A 15,955-nucleotide genomic window follows, 5' to 3' on the forward strand; every position below is an offset into this window, starting at 1 on the left:
CCTCCTTCACTCCCACCAGCCCAACAGCTGCCGCTGCACCCAGGGCCACTAGTCCCGTATGATGACGTCCGCCAGGCGATGGAATGCGCCAGCCGGACGATGGGAAGCGCCACCTCCCCAACGCCACCACCACCCCCGCCGCCAGCTTCACCCGTGGCAGCACACACAAGAAGCCGTGCCACAGAAAGAAAGGGTCAGGTGATGCTTGAACTGACCACCCCAGGGTGCGCAACGACCTTCCCAATGGTCGAGGTCACAGGCCCTGAAGGAGACATCATGGTCCACCGTCACTGGACAGGAGATGACATCATGAAGGCGGCGGTGGGCCTGGGTAAACCGACAGAGATGGGAGGTAAGCGGTTCGGCGAAGAACTAACAGATTTTGTTCAGTCTTGTCATCCAGTCAAACAAGATAGACCGAGACCAGACACCAGGAGACGTCCATCTCCACAACACTGAGTGGGAACCGCCAGCAGCTGGACAGGAGGATCCAAACAGGCCCTACAGAGAGATTGTAGGACGCCTGGTCGCAAGGCTGGAAGCTGCACACCCAGCCACTATCAACACGTCCAAAATAGCTGCATGTAAACAAGAAGATGGAGAACCTGTCAGCGACTTCCTCATGAGACTGACCAGAGTTCACACCGACCACAGCGGTCTTGTAGCACCAGCACAACGAGCGGAGGCCGGCGGAGGCCAGCCCATGGGAAGCCCACCTGAGAAACAGCTTCCTGGTAAGCATGAGAAAAGACATCAGTGACCTCATCAGAGCCCAGTGCATTGGGTACAACAACGCCACCCTGAAAACCATAGAAGATCATGCCAAGCATCACGAGGCACAGCTGGCATAGAGAGTGAACAAGAAAATCCAGAAGCAAGCTGAGACCATGGTGCAGAGAACTCCCAGAGAACACGGGAGGGGCCACGTCAGAGGCAGAGGAAGAAGACGAGGTGGATGGAGACGAGAGAGTTACCCCAGAGGAGAGGTGGTGAATATTACAACTGTGGAAAACTAGGACACTTTGCAAGAGATTGTCCTGAAAATGAAGAAAATGCTGAGCAGAGAAACAGAACTTTCAGAGATTGACGGGCAGCGGAGAGGCTGGACGGTACAGGACCACTGGAAGACGACAAAAAGGAAAGTAACTGGTTTAAATTATCATTTAATTTATCAATGCTTGCAGAAGATTAGTGTAGGGCCGCAGGGCCTGCCTAAAATAACACTGACTGTAAACGGCACTAAAATAAAAGATTTAGGTTTATAGTGGTGCCACCCATTCAAAGAAAAAAAAAAAAGCCTCTCCGATGTAGATGAAATAATACATTTGAACATTAATTTTTAATTTTAACTGTTAAATGTATGTTATGGGTTTTGATTTAATGTGTAAATTGGGCCTGAGTAGCAGGCCTGAGGGGTTGTTTATGGAGTGGGAGTTAGCTGTGTTGGGGTTCAGTTATCAGCAGGAGTTCCACTGTATGCTTATGAGCTGCAGAGTGCAGGAGGAGAGTGTTGGGAACACTTCATGTGTGAAGTGTGTAGTTTGTTGCCAGGTGATTTGATGTTGAGACTGTAGGGGTCACTGCACTGCACGCTGCATGTGAGTGAGGGCCCCGATAGAGGTTTTGAGGATAAATTTAAGGTTGGAAAACATGATTGTTTGGTTGTCACTGCTATTGTGTGGGATTGCGTGTGGGCTGCGGCAATGGTGCAAACCCCATTAGAACAGGAAGACCTGTTCTCATTTCCTCGATCTAAACCACACGTGTCACTAGCAAACGTGTGCGAGGAGCCTCAATGGCAGGACATCGGTGAATGGATGACAGAGATGTCTGACATTACCGATTGGGAGAGAGTTCCTGGCAGGAACACCATGTTTAGCCCTAGCAGGAGGGCGTGGATGCAGCCGGCGCCGTGCTGGCTCCCCTGCAGGCGGGGAGTGGAACTGATTAACCCCCTTGATATTTTTTTAGCTGCCTCCCTTACCCTCTCAGGGAAAAAAAAAAAAAAAAAAAAAATGAGAGGAAGAGGAACTCAGAACTGTTCCTGCAACATTATGGGCACCAGGTAAGAGCGATGTTGGGGCTCATACAGGGGGTGTGAGCCCATACACATCACCCCAAAATCTGACTATAGGCCAAAACAACATCAATACCCTTTGAAGCCTGAGGCGCTCAAAGGAAATTAGGCCAGTTTTTCCAATCACTTAGGCAAGCTGGAGTGATCGTACTGTGCCCTAACTCACCCGTGCCCACTCCAATTTTTCCAGTTAAGAAACCAGGGCGGGAAGAATGGCGGTTTGTGCAGGATTTGCTGGCTGTCAATGCAGCAGTACACGTTAGAGCCCCAAAAGTGCAAAATCCTCACAATATTCTTTCCCAGATTCCCCCAGATAGCCAGTGGTTCAGTGTAGTGGTCCTAGCAAATGCATTTTCAGTGCATCCAGATAGCCAGTACTGGTTGGCATTTTCCTTTGAAGTAAAAGAACATACACATCACTCACCATTTACAATGCAGCGCTGCGAGACAGTCCGGCCTCTCTGAAACTTCCAGAGGGCATTGCACTGTTGCACTACATAGATGTTCTGATACTCTGTGTAAACACATGAGAAGTATGCAAAGAGGGCCATAGTGGCATTGCTACATCACCTAGCAAGGGAAGGCCACAAGGTTCCTAAGCAAAATTGCAATATTGCTGGAAAAAAGTGCACTTCCTGGGTCATGACGTAGTATGTATTGAAATTCTGACACAACAAACAGAGATAAAAATAACATTTGTTAAAGAGAATAAGCCCGTTTGAACAAATGAGTCTTAAGAACAGTTTTGAATTCTGAAATAAAAGTTCGGAATTGATGTGTGTGTTCAGTGTTCGTATGTGTGTGGGGAGTGTTGACGTTAGAGGACCAGTGTTTTGACTCAAGCCCACAGTGACAGACAGAGGCCAGTAGCCTACTTTTCAGGAAAACTAGACCCCGGGGCAGCCGGGGTGCGGGCACTGGTAGCATTCAGAGATATAGTGGGGTACGCTCAACTCGCCCTTTGGGTCAAACATGCTGTTTCTCGAATTTTAAAGGGAAAAAAAAAGGTTTTGTAAACAATAACACCCCTGCCACATTATTCTGCCCAAGCAGCTGAGCTCACCATTCCTTACCAGCTCAAGGTCAAAGATAAAGCACCAACTAATCTCACAACTGCAATCATCAAATGTGCCGCACACACCAGAACAGGCGACACAGTAGCAAAAGGCAATGCCTTCACAGACTCCACAGCCCAACACAGGTTTGCAGGCTCCAAACACACAAATGATGCTAACAGATCACAGTAACAGAGAAGACACACCCTTAACAACCAGAGCAATAAAAACACAAGCCACAATGTAAGACAAACAGAGATGGGCAAAAGGGGGGGTGCAAAACAATGGGGGGAGTCTGGACACACACACGGAGACAGGTAAGCCGTGTGTCCCTACAGCCTACATGAGAGGACTGATTGAGATTGCTCATGGTAGGAGTCACAATGAGCAAAAGGGGGGATAGTAGCATGCACTAGCATGCACTAAGAATAACCACACTCACCCAAAATTTTTATACACAATGTCTGGTATCCCACCACAGGGATATAACAGACCTAAACATGCACCCGCCGGACACCTGCCGCCGACCGAACTCTTTCAACACTGGCAAATTGATCTTGTTGAACTAACACCTGCTGAAATACAGGCTTGTGTGTATGTATGTCTAGCAAATGGACGGAGGCCTTCCCCACCACAAAGCAGAATTCAGATACGGTGGCAAAGATGCTACTAAGAGAAATAATCCCACTATGGGGGTTACCCAGGAGGGTGTCGAGTGACAATGGCACTCCCTTCGTACACGAAGGGCTAAAGGAGCTAAATTAACTAAATTTTAAAGGAAATTAACTCAGGAAACAGGATTGAAATGTCTGCCTCTGGTTTTGTGGCAGAGCAGCACTCTGCCCCAAGCTCGCACAGGCTTATCAGCCTTTGAGATTGTGTTTGGAAGGCCTCCAAACATGGGAGTAGTGCCGCCGGAATGGGACACACACACACACACACGTTGAGCCATTAATATGTTATCCTGCACAAGTTTGTCTCTATTTTGTCTGAGCAGGTCAAAGCTGTCAGAGGTGTCGGAGAATCCACTGCACGAGTTCCAGCCGGGAGACTGGGTGCTGATCAGAGATCCACGTGCTGCTAACAACAAACACAGCTGTAAAGACCAGCGGCCGAGCCACGTGGACACACCACACCCACTGCAAAAGAGCTCCAGAGCAGCCGCCAGAATGAATGTTATGCTGTTGTTTTTTACATGATGCTTTTCTCAACAGGAGGGGTAACTGTCATCTCCCCCACACCGGAGGAGAGGTGTGAGGGAAAGAAAGCATGTGTAATGTCCAATGTCACTGCTACTGCAGTGAAACCAAACCAGCCCTGCCTGGTTTGCCATCCTTTCCACATGCCGTGAACACCAACACCAATCACTTACGAAATGGCTACAATGTTAATTAACAGACCCATATGCGAGATTGATAACAGGTCAATTCTACAACATGTCTCACGCCATCATTCACAGTGGTAAGGTTCCTGATTGGGTAGGTGATGATGTTGCAAGTATGGATCATAGGAAATAAACGCCTGCGACTCAAATGACGAGGTGTCACGAGTCGGCATTCGCAACATGACATTTGACACCACCCCTGTTGAGGGAGAGTGGTGTCTATGCACAGAGGGGGCCTTGAAGGCCATCTTTGGATAGAGCACACCAAGTGCCAGGTTGATCTGGTAGCAACAGGCAGAGACGAATCAACATGCACCATTAGACTAAATAACTCCTCTGCAAAATGGAGTTTCACCTCCTGTCATGGCATCGTGAACCCAGTAACAGATTGGGCGACGATGTGGGCATGCAGAGAGAAAACCTACTCTGCTCTACCTGAGAGATCATACAACAGGGGTCAGTTTTCAGTTCGCCTGGGGAGGGTGTTGTACTCCAGTTTTCCTTACCCCCCCAGGGTCAATTTATACCATACCAGATCGTGTCCCACGGGAGGCCTCACTGGAGGGGATCCCTGGTAAGTTTAAAGGTTACACGCTGGCAGACCCCTGGACTACCCCAGCGGTTGCTGTGGGATGGTCACTGTTCCTCGGAGGGGGAACTACAGCGACGATAGATAAGATCAACGGACTTGCATGGCAAGTTCTGACTTTGGCTTCTCGTACTGAGACTGCCCTGGACCTATTAAACAAAGAAGTGAAAGAAATTAGACAAGTATAGGTCCAGAATAGACTAGCTTTAGACCTCCTCCTCATAAAAGAAGGAGATGTGTGTAAGAAAATCAATGTTTCATGTTGTTTCAGCATTCCAGATTACTATGATAATATTACTGATTTAATTGATCACATGAAGGCCGGGGTTCAAGAACCTGGTTTGGGTGGATCACTTCATGTCTAGGCCCATGGGGACATTGGATGCTGACTATGATTTTACCAATTGTAATAATCATTTAGCTGTTGTTGTGTTTAGTGCCTTGTATTTTGTCTTGCTGTTCGTCGTGGCTTACTGGCCTTATGCGTCAGCATTTTCAGATGGCCTTGCACGACGACTTAAAGGAGCCTGAGATAGCAGACTCCTTGGGACGTCTGTTTAAGGAAGACGTCTGAGACGACCTGGCGACTGGCTGGGTTGTGCCCGATGGCCCTGAGCAGCTTAACTGACTCCAGGGCCTGTTTTAAGTTGATATTCTATGATGAAATTAATGATTTATTCTCTCCTTTTTAATGATTACACAGAATCAAAGGGGGGAAGTGTGAGAGAAATTATTGATTATTGACTAATTATCATTGATTAGATCATGTTTAGTTATTATAAGAGATCATTATGAACTTTATGATTTAGTACATGTCCATTCTGACTAAGCAGAAGGACTACAATAATGAAGTAGTGTGATTCAGTGTAACCATGTTTAGTTCATATTATGCATGTGTGCTATACGTGACCCAGGTCAGGGAGAGTGCTGAGGGTAAGAGCACTCTGTTAACTGGTAGTCACTAGGCTACTAGTCTTGGGTCATTTAGCTTTCTCTGTGTTCAACTGTTACATCAGTTGCTTCCGCTAACTCTAGGGAAGTCCATATTAGGAGATACACACATGTGAGACAAAGTAGCCTGCTGGACGCTTATGTTTTGGAACATGCTGTGCTAAAGATAACCTGCTGTTAGAACTGCTGAATTGTGTTTAAGGTTGTATATAAGCAGGGGGAGCGCCCCCCTGCCTTCAGAGTTGTCATGCTTGAATGAGACTCTCATGTCTGTGTCTGTCTTGTATCTGTCTTTGTCCTATTTATATATATTTATATTTTTGTAATAAATTAATCATTTAACCACGTCTGAGTCCTCATCCATTTATTAGGAAATTTCCACGACACATGACAACACTAGTAGGAAATACCCGGGGGGGTTCCCAGGCAGCAAGCGGCTGGATTTGGGCAAACCTGCATGGAAAAGGGCATCCATGTTCATGAGTTTAGCTCCGCTCACTTGACACCTGAGTGAAGTTTCTGACTAACTGATCTCCTTGTTCCCAAATATCGTATTTAGCAATATTTTAACACAAAACAAATTACGCAACATTATAAATTCTACATTTTGTACAGGCATTTCAATGACATATAAAGTAAAGCCAACATCAATAAGTCACCTCTACCAGCATCACTGGGGTTAACTGCTTTGAAGATGTCTGAGAGCAAGGACATGAAACACAGACAGAACTGTAGAGGACACGTTCAATCTTCCGACCAGCATATGAAATTAAGACCTGCAGATCATACTGCATTTTAAATAATACTAGATTATGATAATCAATATTTTGGCAGGTGGGATTGGCATTCTGTGGAGTACTGGCACAATCAACTGACTGCAATAAAACATTCAAGTCTAGTCTTGCTTGTAAGCTCACATTGTCCTTGCCAACAGAAATAGGTACAAAGCACAAACTCCTTATATCACACAGACTGCTGCTGCATACCACTGCTTAACGCTGGCCAGGTGATACCCAATACTTAAAGAAGCCATGTTATATAGATTACAAAGATTAATAGATATATGCTTTGGCAGGAGTCCAGATGAGGTATCAGAAGCTAGCAAAGCAGCATGACAATGTTTTGTTTAGATTGTTTGGGGGTGTACTAAAATAGTGATAAATGACATCTGTAATCCATATACATGTATTATCAGTATTATACTATGCTGGAATAACAATGATTCGAAGCATTACCACCTTAGACTAAACACAACCGCCTAGCAGATAACGAGTTTCACAGTACACCCACACTGTATGTGGGCTGACAAGGTGCCCACTCTAAAGTGCTCTACTCTACACCAAACATATCACAGCTAAAGTAAAGAATGGAACATGAAATACATTCAGTTTTTTCTAGATGGAATCGGCATGTGCCTGTTTACAGCCTTGATATTCATCATGTGGGATCAGGGAGGAATTGGGTAAATACTGAAATGATCATATGACTCCTATCTTATCCGTGATCAGTGGAACTGATGGTGTTACAACTCTCCCCATGTTACAACCATACCCGGTCTCCCCTATAGGGCTTTCAAAGCAGTTTTTACTTTTTTAATACTTTTTTAAAAACTTTTTTTGTTGTTGTTGCTGCTGCAACAAATGGTTTTGATGCCATTTCCAGGAGAGCAAAAGAGTGAGCTCACCTTTGGCAGGCCTGAAGGCACGGAGAGGCTCTCGGCCAGCAGGTTTGGGGAGTGGAGGCAACATTGTGATGGTGGGTGGAGAAGGCCTCATCAGTCCTGACCTGGTCACTCTCGTGCGTGAAGTGAGCACAGGCAGTTTAGAACACCTGCTGGAGCCAACTTCACCTGCATGGGTGAATAAGGACATTAGCAGAAATTACCTCACCATAACATTTCTCAGTGCCTTAGTACTACGTTGCATATGTTTCTTTATCTGAAAGTGCCACTGAAATATGATTCAAGCAAGATGGACCGAGAACGGCAACTTCTCATATGCATCTTGCTACAATTCATGTAATGGCAGCACAATGTAGTAGTACTGAAGAACTGAAAGCAGGGCATCCGTGAGCCCAGAAGCAGGAAGACATTTATCAGAGCTTCAGTATATGTGTGACCCAGTTTTAGTTTAGCTTAGTTATGATTCTTTTACTTTATTGCATCATGAAATCTTACATTTCAATACAATTTGATTCAATTTAATTATTTCGGCACAATACAGAATTATTTTAATTCTGATACTGGTAGATACTGAAGAGCCAAACTACAGTACCTCCTAGCTCTGCTCATGGCTAGCACATCTCACCTCTGCTAGACACTGCTAGACAGTCCAGATGAGGTATCAGAAGCCAGCAAAGCAGCATGACAATGTTTTGTTTAGATTGTTTGGGGGTGTACTAAAATAGTGAAAAATCTGTAATCCATATACATGTATTATCAGTATTATACTATGCTGGTATAACAATGATTCGAAGCATTATCACCTTAGACTAAACACAACCGCCTAGCAGATAACGAGTGTCACAGTACACCCACACTGTATGTGGGTTGTCAAGGTGCCCACTCTAAAGTGCTCTACTCTACACCAAACATATCACAGCTAAAGTAATGAATGGAACATGAAATACATTAAATTCATTTGTCTTCCTCTGGTCCATCTGGTTCATTCGTTTGTCTTCCCCTGTTTCTAATAAATACTGTCCCCATGTTTCATAACACAAATGTGCAGTCATGGTCACTTGGCAGTCATGGTCCGGTGGTAGGGAACTGGTCTTGTGAGGGCCGTGGGTTCGATTCCCAGGCCTGAGGCCATGAGTGAGGTGCCCTTGAACAAGGCACCTAACCACAACTGCTCCCTGGGCATGTGGGCTGTGCACCACAGCCCCTTAGTAATCACTTGTGTGTGTGTTCTAACTGCACAGATGGGTAAGAGCGGAGGACAAATTTCGATTGCGGTGCTGCAGGAAGTTGACGACCTCTTCGTACTATGCACTTCAGCATCAGCTGACCCTGCTACATCAGTTTACGTGGCCTACCACTTCGTGGCTGAGTTGCTGTTAATCGCAAACACTTCCATTTCCTTATAATACAGCTGTCTATCGAATTTTAGGAGCGAGGAAATTTCACGACTGGATTTATTGCACAGGTGGCATATTGTCACAGTTCCACGCTGGAATTCACTGAGCTCCTGAGAGTGACCCATTCACAAATGTTTGTAAAAACAGTCGCCATGCCTAGTAAAAATATCTTATCAATGTCTATATCAAAGAAGACAGTTATCGATGAAGAACCCACCAGCAGGCTGGAGGTAGACTGGATCCATCTGCCACAGAACTTCGCCTTGAACATGGGGCTGAGCAAGGTGTCTCCGCCTCTCCATGTCAGGGCCTAAATGCAAAACACCAACCCAGGAAGCATGAGCGTGTACTGTTAAGATCATCAGGTCTATAAGAAGGGCTACAGTGCCATGTGAATTCATTACAATGTTGAAGAATATGTGATGTCATATTTTCTGATAAAACTGATGTTTTACTGGTCAGGTCATGTGCAGAAAGCTGATGGTTCTGCACCTCTGCCAGACCTTACAAACAAATGTAATAAATGTTTTTTTCTACTTTATCATGCATGATTATTTGGTTTGTTGAATACACATGTAATCTTCAGTGTTACACAGTACCAGTGTGGAGTGGTCCTTCTACAGGGATGTTAACATGGCCGACATCTGAGGGTCCCGTCGTCCTTCTGTGAGGGAAGGGTGCTGGTCCACAGGGATCCATGTGGATCACTGTCGCTTGGGGGTTGTAGGGCACACCTGAAAATCCCACAGCAGGTAAAGTGAAACCCAGCATGCCTCACAGTGAGGCTCAAATGCCTTGTAAGTGTTTCCCAATGAACAAGTGATTATAACAAGGGCTATGGTGCCATGTGATGTCATTAGAATGTGGGGAGAATGCTTAAGAATGTGATGTCATGTTAGAAATCTGTTTCTTTTTAAAAATGTTTATTTTTATTTGCTTTTTCCATGGTCACATGGACAATGTATATGTAACATGGTGGGATTTATGAAAATTGTGCTGAGTCAAAGAAATCAAAGAAATAACTCATGCTCCATTAATTATATTATCCTGTACACATGAAATAAAGAGCTTGACAGTCATCAGTAGAATAAATATACATGTTATTTTTCTGAACCTTAGAAACCTACTATATAAATGTGTATATTTAACTTTTAATTATTATGAATAAGCCTATGGAAATCCATACTCATAAGAATTAATATACTGTCTTACATAGAAGTATAAAAAGAAGAAAATGTCTTTTTCTCACCATGAGTGGTAAAACCTGGTGTGTCTTTGAAGTGGTTCTGTTCCTGCCTAGGCCTTGGCTGGTCAGTTCTCCTGGGGTAAAAACTCATTCTCCACCTGAAAAATAGAAAGAATAGAAAGAGAGAAAGATCTAGAAAAAATAGAAAGATTTGTTAGTTTTGTATTGATTAATCCACAGAGCAAAATGTCTTGCGACTTGTTCTGAGCTTTTCAGCATCAAAACTGAATCCAAACATTCCACCTTCCCAACCAAACATTCTAAAGTTGAGTAGCACGTCATATCACAATTTCCTGTTTTTCTAACCAAAACACCAAATCAGCCAGGCTGCTACAATAACCTGATGCAGCCTGGCTTGTACCCATAGCTACCCAAATATATATAAATATATATATGCATCAAAGGAATTAATGGAAACTATCTAGCGGCGGTAGGCTAACGACAGCTAGCGTCGCCACAGCGGGCGGAAATTATCATACAGTTAAGCCCGCCCACTAAGAGGAAAGATATGATTGGTCAATTTTACTGTCATTTGAAACTAGGTGCACGCACCACTTCGTCGTTTGGTGTAAGGATGGTACCATATTTCCGGTTGGTATGCGGAAGTGCAGATGTTTATGGCCGAGTCTATGAAATTCACAAGGTGCCTCTTGGAGTTTCCGAAGTTTACCGTCAACGATGTGCGTCGTATTGTCAGAGCATCAAGTACCACAGAGTACACTTGAAAAGGGTTTCAAGTTCTACGTTTCATCCTACCTCTGCAATTTTGAAGGTAAGTGGCTGACGCTAGTTAGCTAGCTAGCCTGAGGTGGCAGTCTAATGAAGTGATGTTGTTTTTAGTAACGAACCGACCTGTCCTAGTACTAGAAATGCCTTTTAAAAACATGTTTGTATTTCTGATGGAAGTATCAGGCAAAAGTAAGGCTAACGAGATAACAGTGAGGGCTCACTGCTACAGATCTATGAAGAAAACAGATACGCCACACCAGCTGAGAGTAGGACTGGTTAAAATGACACGAGTTCTGTTCAGTGTCACGTTCAAAGTTCTGTTGAACAAGTTCAAAAGTTAGTTCAACACAAGTTCAATCTTTTATCCTTGCTCTTACTTCACGTAAGCTGTGATAACCATAGGCATTGGTTTTCAAAGCTTACAATGGTAGCCAAATGCAGAGTAGCTGAGTGGGAATCATTAGCAGTCTATTTTGCCTATAGTAAACAAATGGGTTTGAAGTAAAACCTGCATTGTTCTGTTGTTGGTGGTGGAAACAACAAAATAATATAAATATAAGTAGGCCTGTTTCACTCCTATGTGTAAGCATTTCATCTGGAGTGAAAATGAAGTTTAAATCTAAAATATATTTAGTTTATAGTTGCTCAGTGAACTAGTAGATTGAACCATGCACAACACTGTAGAATAGAAAGACAGTATAGCCAAGTGTTTTAAGAGTGATGCAAAACAGCACAAACGTTACATGAGACAATAGACAAGTGACATTCACCACTAACAACATGATGGGACAGATATTGCGCCTATTGACATTGCTCAAGTCTTCTTTTCAAGATACTAAATTTTGCCTCTTGTGTATTTCAGATGACATTACGTGATTCAATGCCAGTTGTGCTCATTAACAGCAACTGCTCTTGTGTTGCTGGTTGCATTGCTTTTCCAGACTGCTCATTATTCTGAATCTGGCATGTCTGTCGATCCCTCCTGTCCTTTCATGCACACAGACAGAACAGAAGTGGCATAAACCACCAACAATGTTTGTCTTATTTCATTATTTAATGTTAGTTAATGTATCACAGTCACTTTACTAACACCATCTTTTAAATTAATAGGGGGTGATGCCTGGACCAGTGGATGCCATGGTTGTCCTAAAGCCAAAACCAGGTGCTACTACAGCCAGTGGAGTTAGGTATGTAGTACCAAATTTAATAGGCAGATTACAGTGTGTGGTAAAAAAATAAATGCTTTTGATCATCTGATAAGACCCTGTTCTCTTCAAAATTTAATTTAGCCTTTAATTTAGCTTCAGATGACATGTGATATGTGATTCACAATCAGTTGTGCTGGTGAACAGATTACAATGTGTAAAAATAAATGTTATTCACTCTTCTTTTATTTCAGAAGTACACTTTTCAAGGGCTACAGCGGTGAGCTCCCACACCCGGCCACCCTCAATCCTGGACCAGTCTACGCTGGAATGAAAGCAGATTCTCTTCCACTCATCTGCACAATGAACATCTCGCCTGACAAGCCACTTGTGGACTCCATCTTTGGGAAGGTACAAGTTGGCAGTGTACTGTCCTGTCAACAACCACCACCTCCATCTGACAGTGTTGTCATACATGAGGATGCACCCCCATTCCCGAGTCTGCCACTAGAATGTTACCATTTAAGCCCACCTGAATATTCATTTGTGCCAACACACCAAGAACAGCTACACCTAAGCTCTCTTTCTGTGACCTTGTCACAGTCACACCTTATTGAGGAGGCAACAAGATCCCAAAGTGCTACACCTGAGTGGTATTCACTTAGGAGAGAAAGAGTGACTGCCTCACATTTCAGAGAGGTGAGCCACGTTAGAGGTCCAGGTGCTGCAGAAAGGATAATCCGAGGGACACGACAAACAGCACACATGAAGAGGGGACTTGAAATGGAAACAGGGGCCTTAAAGGACTATGCAGTTCTAAAAAACTTGAACTTGACCAAGTGTGGGCTAGTGATTCATCCAGATGCATCTTGGCTGGGTGCATCACCTGATGGACTTGTATATGACCCACTTGAGCGTCCATCATTTGGGCTTGTTGAAATTAAGTGCCCAAATGCACAAAGCTATGTAGTCCTCTTCTCTTTATATACTCGTTCCCTTGGTGACATTATTTTGTCTCATGGTTTCTATTATCATTGCTATGCTGATGATACCCAGCTAATTCTTTCCTTCCCTCATTCTGACACCCAGGTCTCTAGGCGTATCTCGGCATGCTTGGCAGATATTGCTTCATGGATGACTACTCACCACTTGAAGCTCAACCCTAGCAAAACTGAGCTTTTGTACATTCCAGGAACCCCAAACACACACAACGACCTCACAGTTTCCTTTGAGAACATCTTGTTAACACCATCAGAAACTGCTCGAAGCCTGGGTGTAACGTTGGACAACGAGTTGTCCTTCTCAACACATGTTTCAAAGCTGACCAGATCCTGCAGATTTCTCCTCTGCAACATACGGAGAATACGACCCTTCCTTTCACAGGAAGCTACTCAAGTGCTTGTGCAGTCTCTAGTCATCTCTAAGCTGGACTACTGCAATTCCCTACTTGCAGGTCTTCCTCTACGGGTCATCAGACCTCTACAACTAATTCAGAATGCTGCAGCACGACTGGTCTTCAATCTACCCAAGTTCTCACATGTGTCTCCTATGCTACACTCTCTTCACTGGCTTCCAGTAGCGGCACGCATCAGATATAAAACCTTGATGCTTGCTTACAAAGCCAAAAATGGACTGGCCCCTCCCTACATGATGTCCATGGTCAAAAGCCAATCTGTACAGCGAACACTCAGAACCTCAAGCTTGGCTCGACTTGAAACTCCATGCTTAAAGTCTCATGGAAGACAAAGCTCCAGACTATTCTCCGTCCTGGCTCCAAGATGGTGGAACGATCTTCCATTAGCTGCTAGGACTGCAGAGTCTATTGCTATCTTCAAGCATAGACTGAAGACTCACCTGTTTGTTGAGTTCTTACCAGAGTACTAACTCAGCTGATACAACCTTTGCCGTGTTCTTAAATTGTATGTCTGTCTATGGTTATTTGTGCTTCTTGGCAAATGCCTAACTTGCAAAACACTAGGTAATGACACTGACTCCTGTAGTTTAGTAGTAGTCTGACTCAATGATGTCTTGAATTCTGGCCTATCTGTACTATTTCCTAGGATGTATTCTGTGATCAGAAGCAAAGCACTTTGTAAGTCGCTCTGGATAAGAGCGTCTGCTAAATGCAGTAAATGTAAATGTAGACTGCAAATTCCTCAAAGTAGCACAAGGCCTACACAAATTGAAGGAGAGCCATTGTTATTATTGGCAAATCCAGGGCCAGTTATTGATTACTGGTATGCAGTGGTGTGATTTAGTTATCTGTGCCCATGATGATATTTTTGTGCAGCGAGTTTACAGAGATAGCAGTTTATTAGAAGAGGTGAAAAGGAGGTGTGACATGTTTTTCTTTAACACTTACATGCCAAAATACCTCTCTATGCAATAGCAATAGAAAATCATAATGAAGACATGAACTCATGAACAATTAAAACTATTTCAATTTATTCTCTCAATTGTATTACTATTGTATTCATTTCATTTTTTACAAATACAGTAAAAGTTAAGAAATACATAATGTTGTATTGTGTTGTGTCAATTTTACATATAAAAGTGAAAGCATTTTATACAATTAATCATATTGCACTGTACCTTAACATTGCAGCCAATATTTACAGACTAGCATGACCTAAAGCAGGGGTCAGTAACCTTTTTGACTCGGAGCCACAAAAGCAAAATAATTGGAAATTTATTTCAGTGACGATGACATGTCACTCAAGCGAACCAAAACTAAATACCGGACATTTGTGAAATTCCACCCGAACATTTTTTTAAGTCTCAAAAATAATATACGTTAATTAAATACTCATTAATTCTATTCAAAAGCTGAGCTGCATGCGGCTCCAGAGCCGCGGGTTGCCGACCCCTGACCTTAAAGGGATCATTTTAAGGTTAAGGAAAAAAATTAATAAATAAATCGCCGTAATTCACATTACATCATCTGTCTAATTCTAGATTGAGATTAGCCATTGTTTGCCCAGGCTTTTACTAAGGGGCCATTTTGATAATTCACCAAAAGACAGGCAACAGTAAAAATTTGGTTTATGCTCCCTGTGATTGAAAGGGGGATCACTGTGCTGAATATTTTATGTTCTTTGACTCAGCGAATCACTCTGAGTAGAGATCAGTAGAGATCAAAACCTTGTTAGGAATCTCCATGTACATGGCATGACTTGGCATCAAAATGTATTGGGCTGCCATTCCACATTTGTGATTAGCGAAGTCCTGTTGTACACTGAAGTGCACATGTTGTAAAATTAAAATAAAATTTGTTAAAAATAAAACGGTCTTTGCAATATGTTTGTTTCGACCCCAACACTTGATTTATATGAAAAAAATCATAATGAAAATATATATTTTTTCCTGGGCTCTATCCAAAGGGGCAACAACGTCTTGTGCATATTTAGTTCAAATGTTCACATATGTGTTCAAATGTTCTGTTACGATATAACCGTTATCGTAAATTCTTTGCCCATTGTAATCGTGTAGTGAAAAACAGCCAAAACAGTGAAATCATATTCTCTAGGGTGCTTGAACATGACAGTCTGATGAATGAATATGATTTGGTGTATGACAGGAGAACGCTAATAACTGGAAGGCTTATTAACGTTACAGTACCAATACCACAATACCAATTTTCATGAATATTATGCATAGCACATCACCAGCTTGCCACACTAAACCACAAAACTTTCAAACAA

The 15,955-nt window shown here is 43.2% G+C and overlaps 2 protein-coding genes across 8 annotated transcripts in view; one reads left to right on the forward strand and one right to left on the reverse strand.

Moving 5' to 3' along the window:
• The window catches only part of LOC143491069 (uncharacterized), a 35,771-nt gene extending 24,941 nt beyond the window's left edge, over positions 1–10,830 (reverse strand). For 2 of the 4 annotated variants that reach the window (XM_076989749.1, XM_076989748.1), the window contains exons 1-4: positions 10,384–10,830; positions 9,734–9,868; positions 9,352–9,444; positions 7,741–7,905 (exon numbers count right to left, since the gene is read on the reverse strand). In XM_076989749.1, the coding sequence (XP_076845864.1) occupies positions 7,741–7,905; positions 9,352–9,444; positions 9,734–9,868; positions 10,384–10,471 (481 nt within the window). In that variant the 5' untranslated portion in view covers positions 10,472–10,830. Of the gene's footprint in view, positions 1–2,501; positions 2,662–7,740; positions 7,906–9,351; positions 9,445–9,733; positions 9,869–10,383 lie in introns of those variants that run through there. The other 2 variants (XM_076989750.1, XM_076989751.1) reach the window with 2 other exon arrangements.
• Positions 10,831–12,224: 1,394 nt separating this feature from the next.
• LOC143491083 (uncharacterized) lies at positions 12,225–15,110 on the forward strand. Of its 4 annotated transcripts, none has more exons than XM_076989785.1 (3): positions 12,225–12,296; positions 12,512–12,953; positions 13,344–15,110. In XM_076989785.1, the coding sequence occupies exons 1-3, from the start codon at positions 12,226–12,228 to the stop codon at positions 14,136–14,138; spliced, it is 1,308 nt and encodes a 435-aa protein (XP_076845900.1). In that variant the 5' UTR covers position 12,225; the 3' UTR covers positions 14,139–15,110. The 4 variants fall into 4 exon arrangements, with proteins under 4 accessions (XP_076845900.1, XP_076845901.1, XP_076845898.1 ...); XM_076989786.1 differs by having other exon boundaries at positions 12,512–12,665; XM_076989783.1 differs by having other exon boundaries at positions 12,512–15,110.
• Positions 15,111–15,955: the final 845 nt, after the last annotated feature.

This window comes from Brachyhypopomus gauderio, unplaced genomic scaffold (genome assembly GCF_052324685.1).
Source record: "Brachyhypopomus gauderio isolate BG-103 unplaced genomic scaffold, BGAUD_0.2 sc70, whole genome shotgun sequence".
Lineage (NCBI taxonomy): Eukaryota > Metazoa > Chordata > Actinopteri > Gymnotiformes > Hypopomidae > Brachyhypopomus > Brachyhypopomus gauderio.

Coding starts and splice junctions, on each gene's coding strand:
- LOC143491083 (XM_076989783.1), top strand. CDS start 12,226: ATGCCTGGACCAGTGGATGCCATGGTTGTCCTAAAGCCAAAACCAGGT. Junction 12,297..12,511: donor ACTACAGCCAGTGGAGTTAG/GTATGTAGTACC, acceptor TTATTTCAGAAG/TACACTTTTCAAGGGCTACA.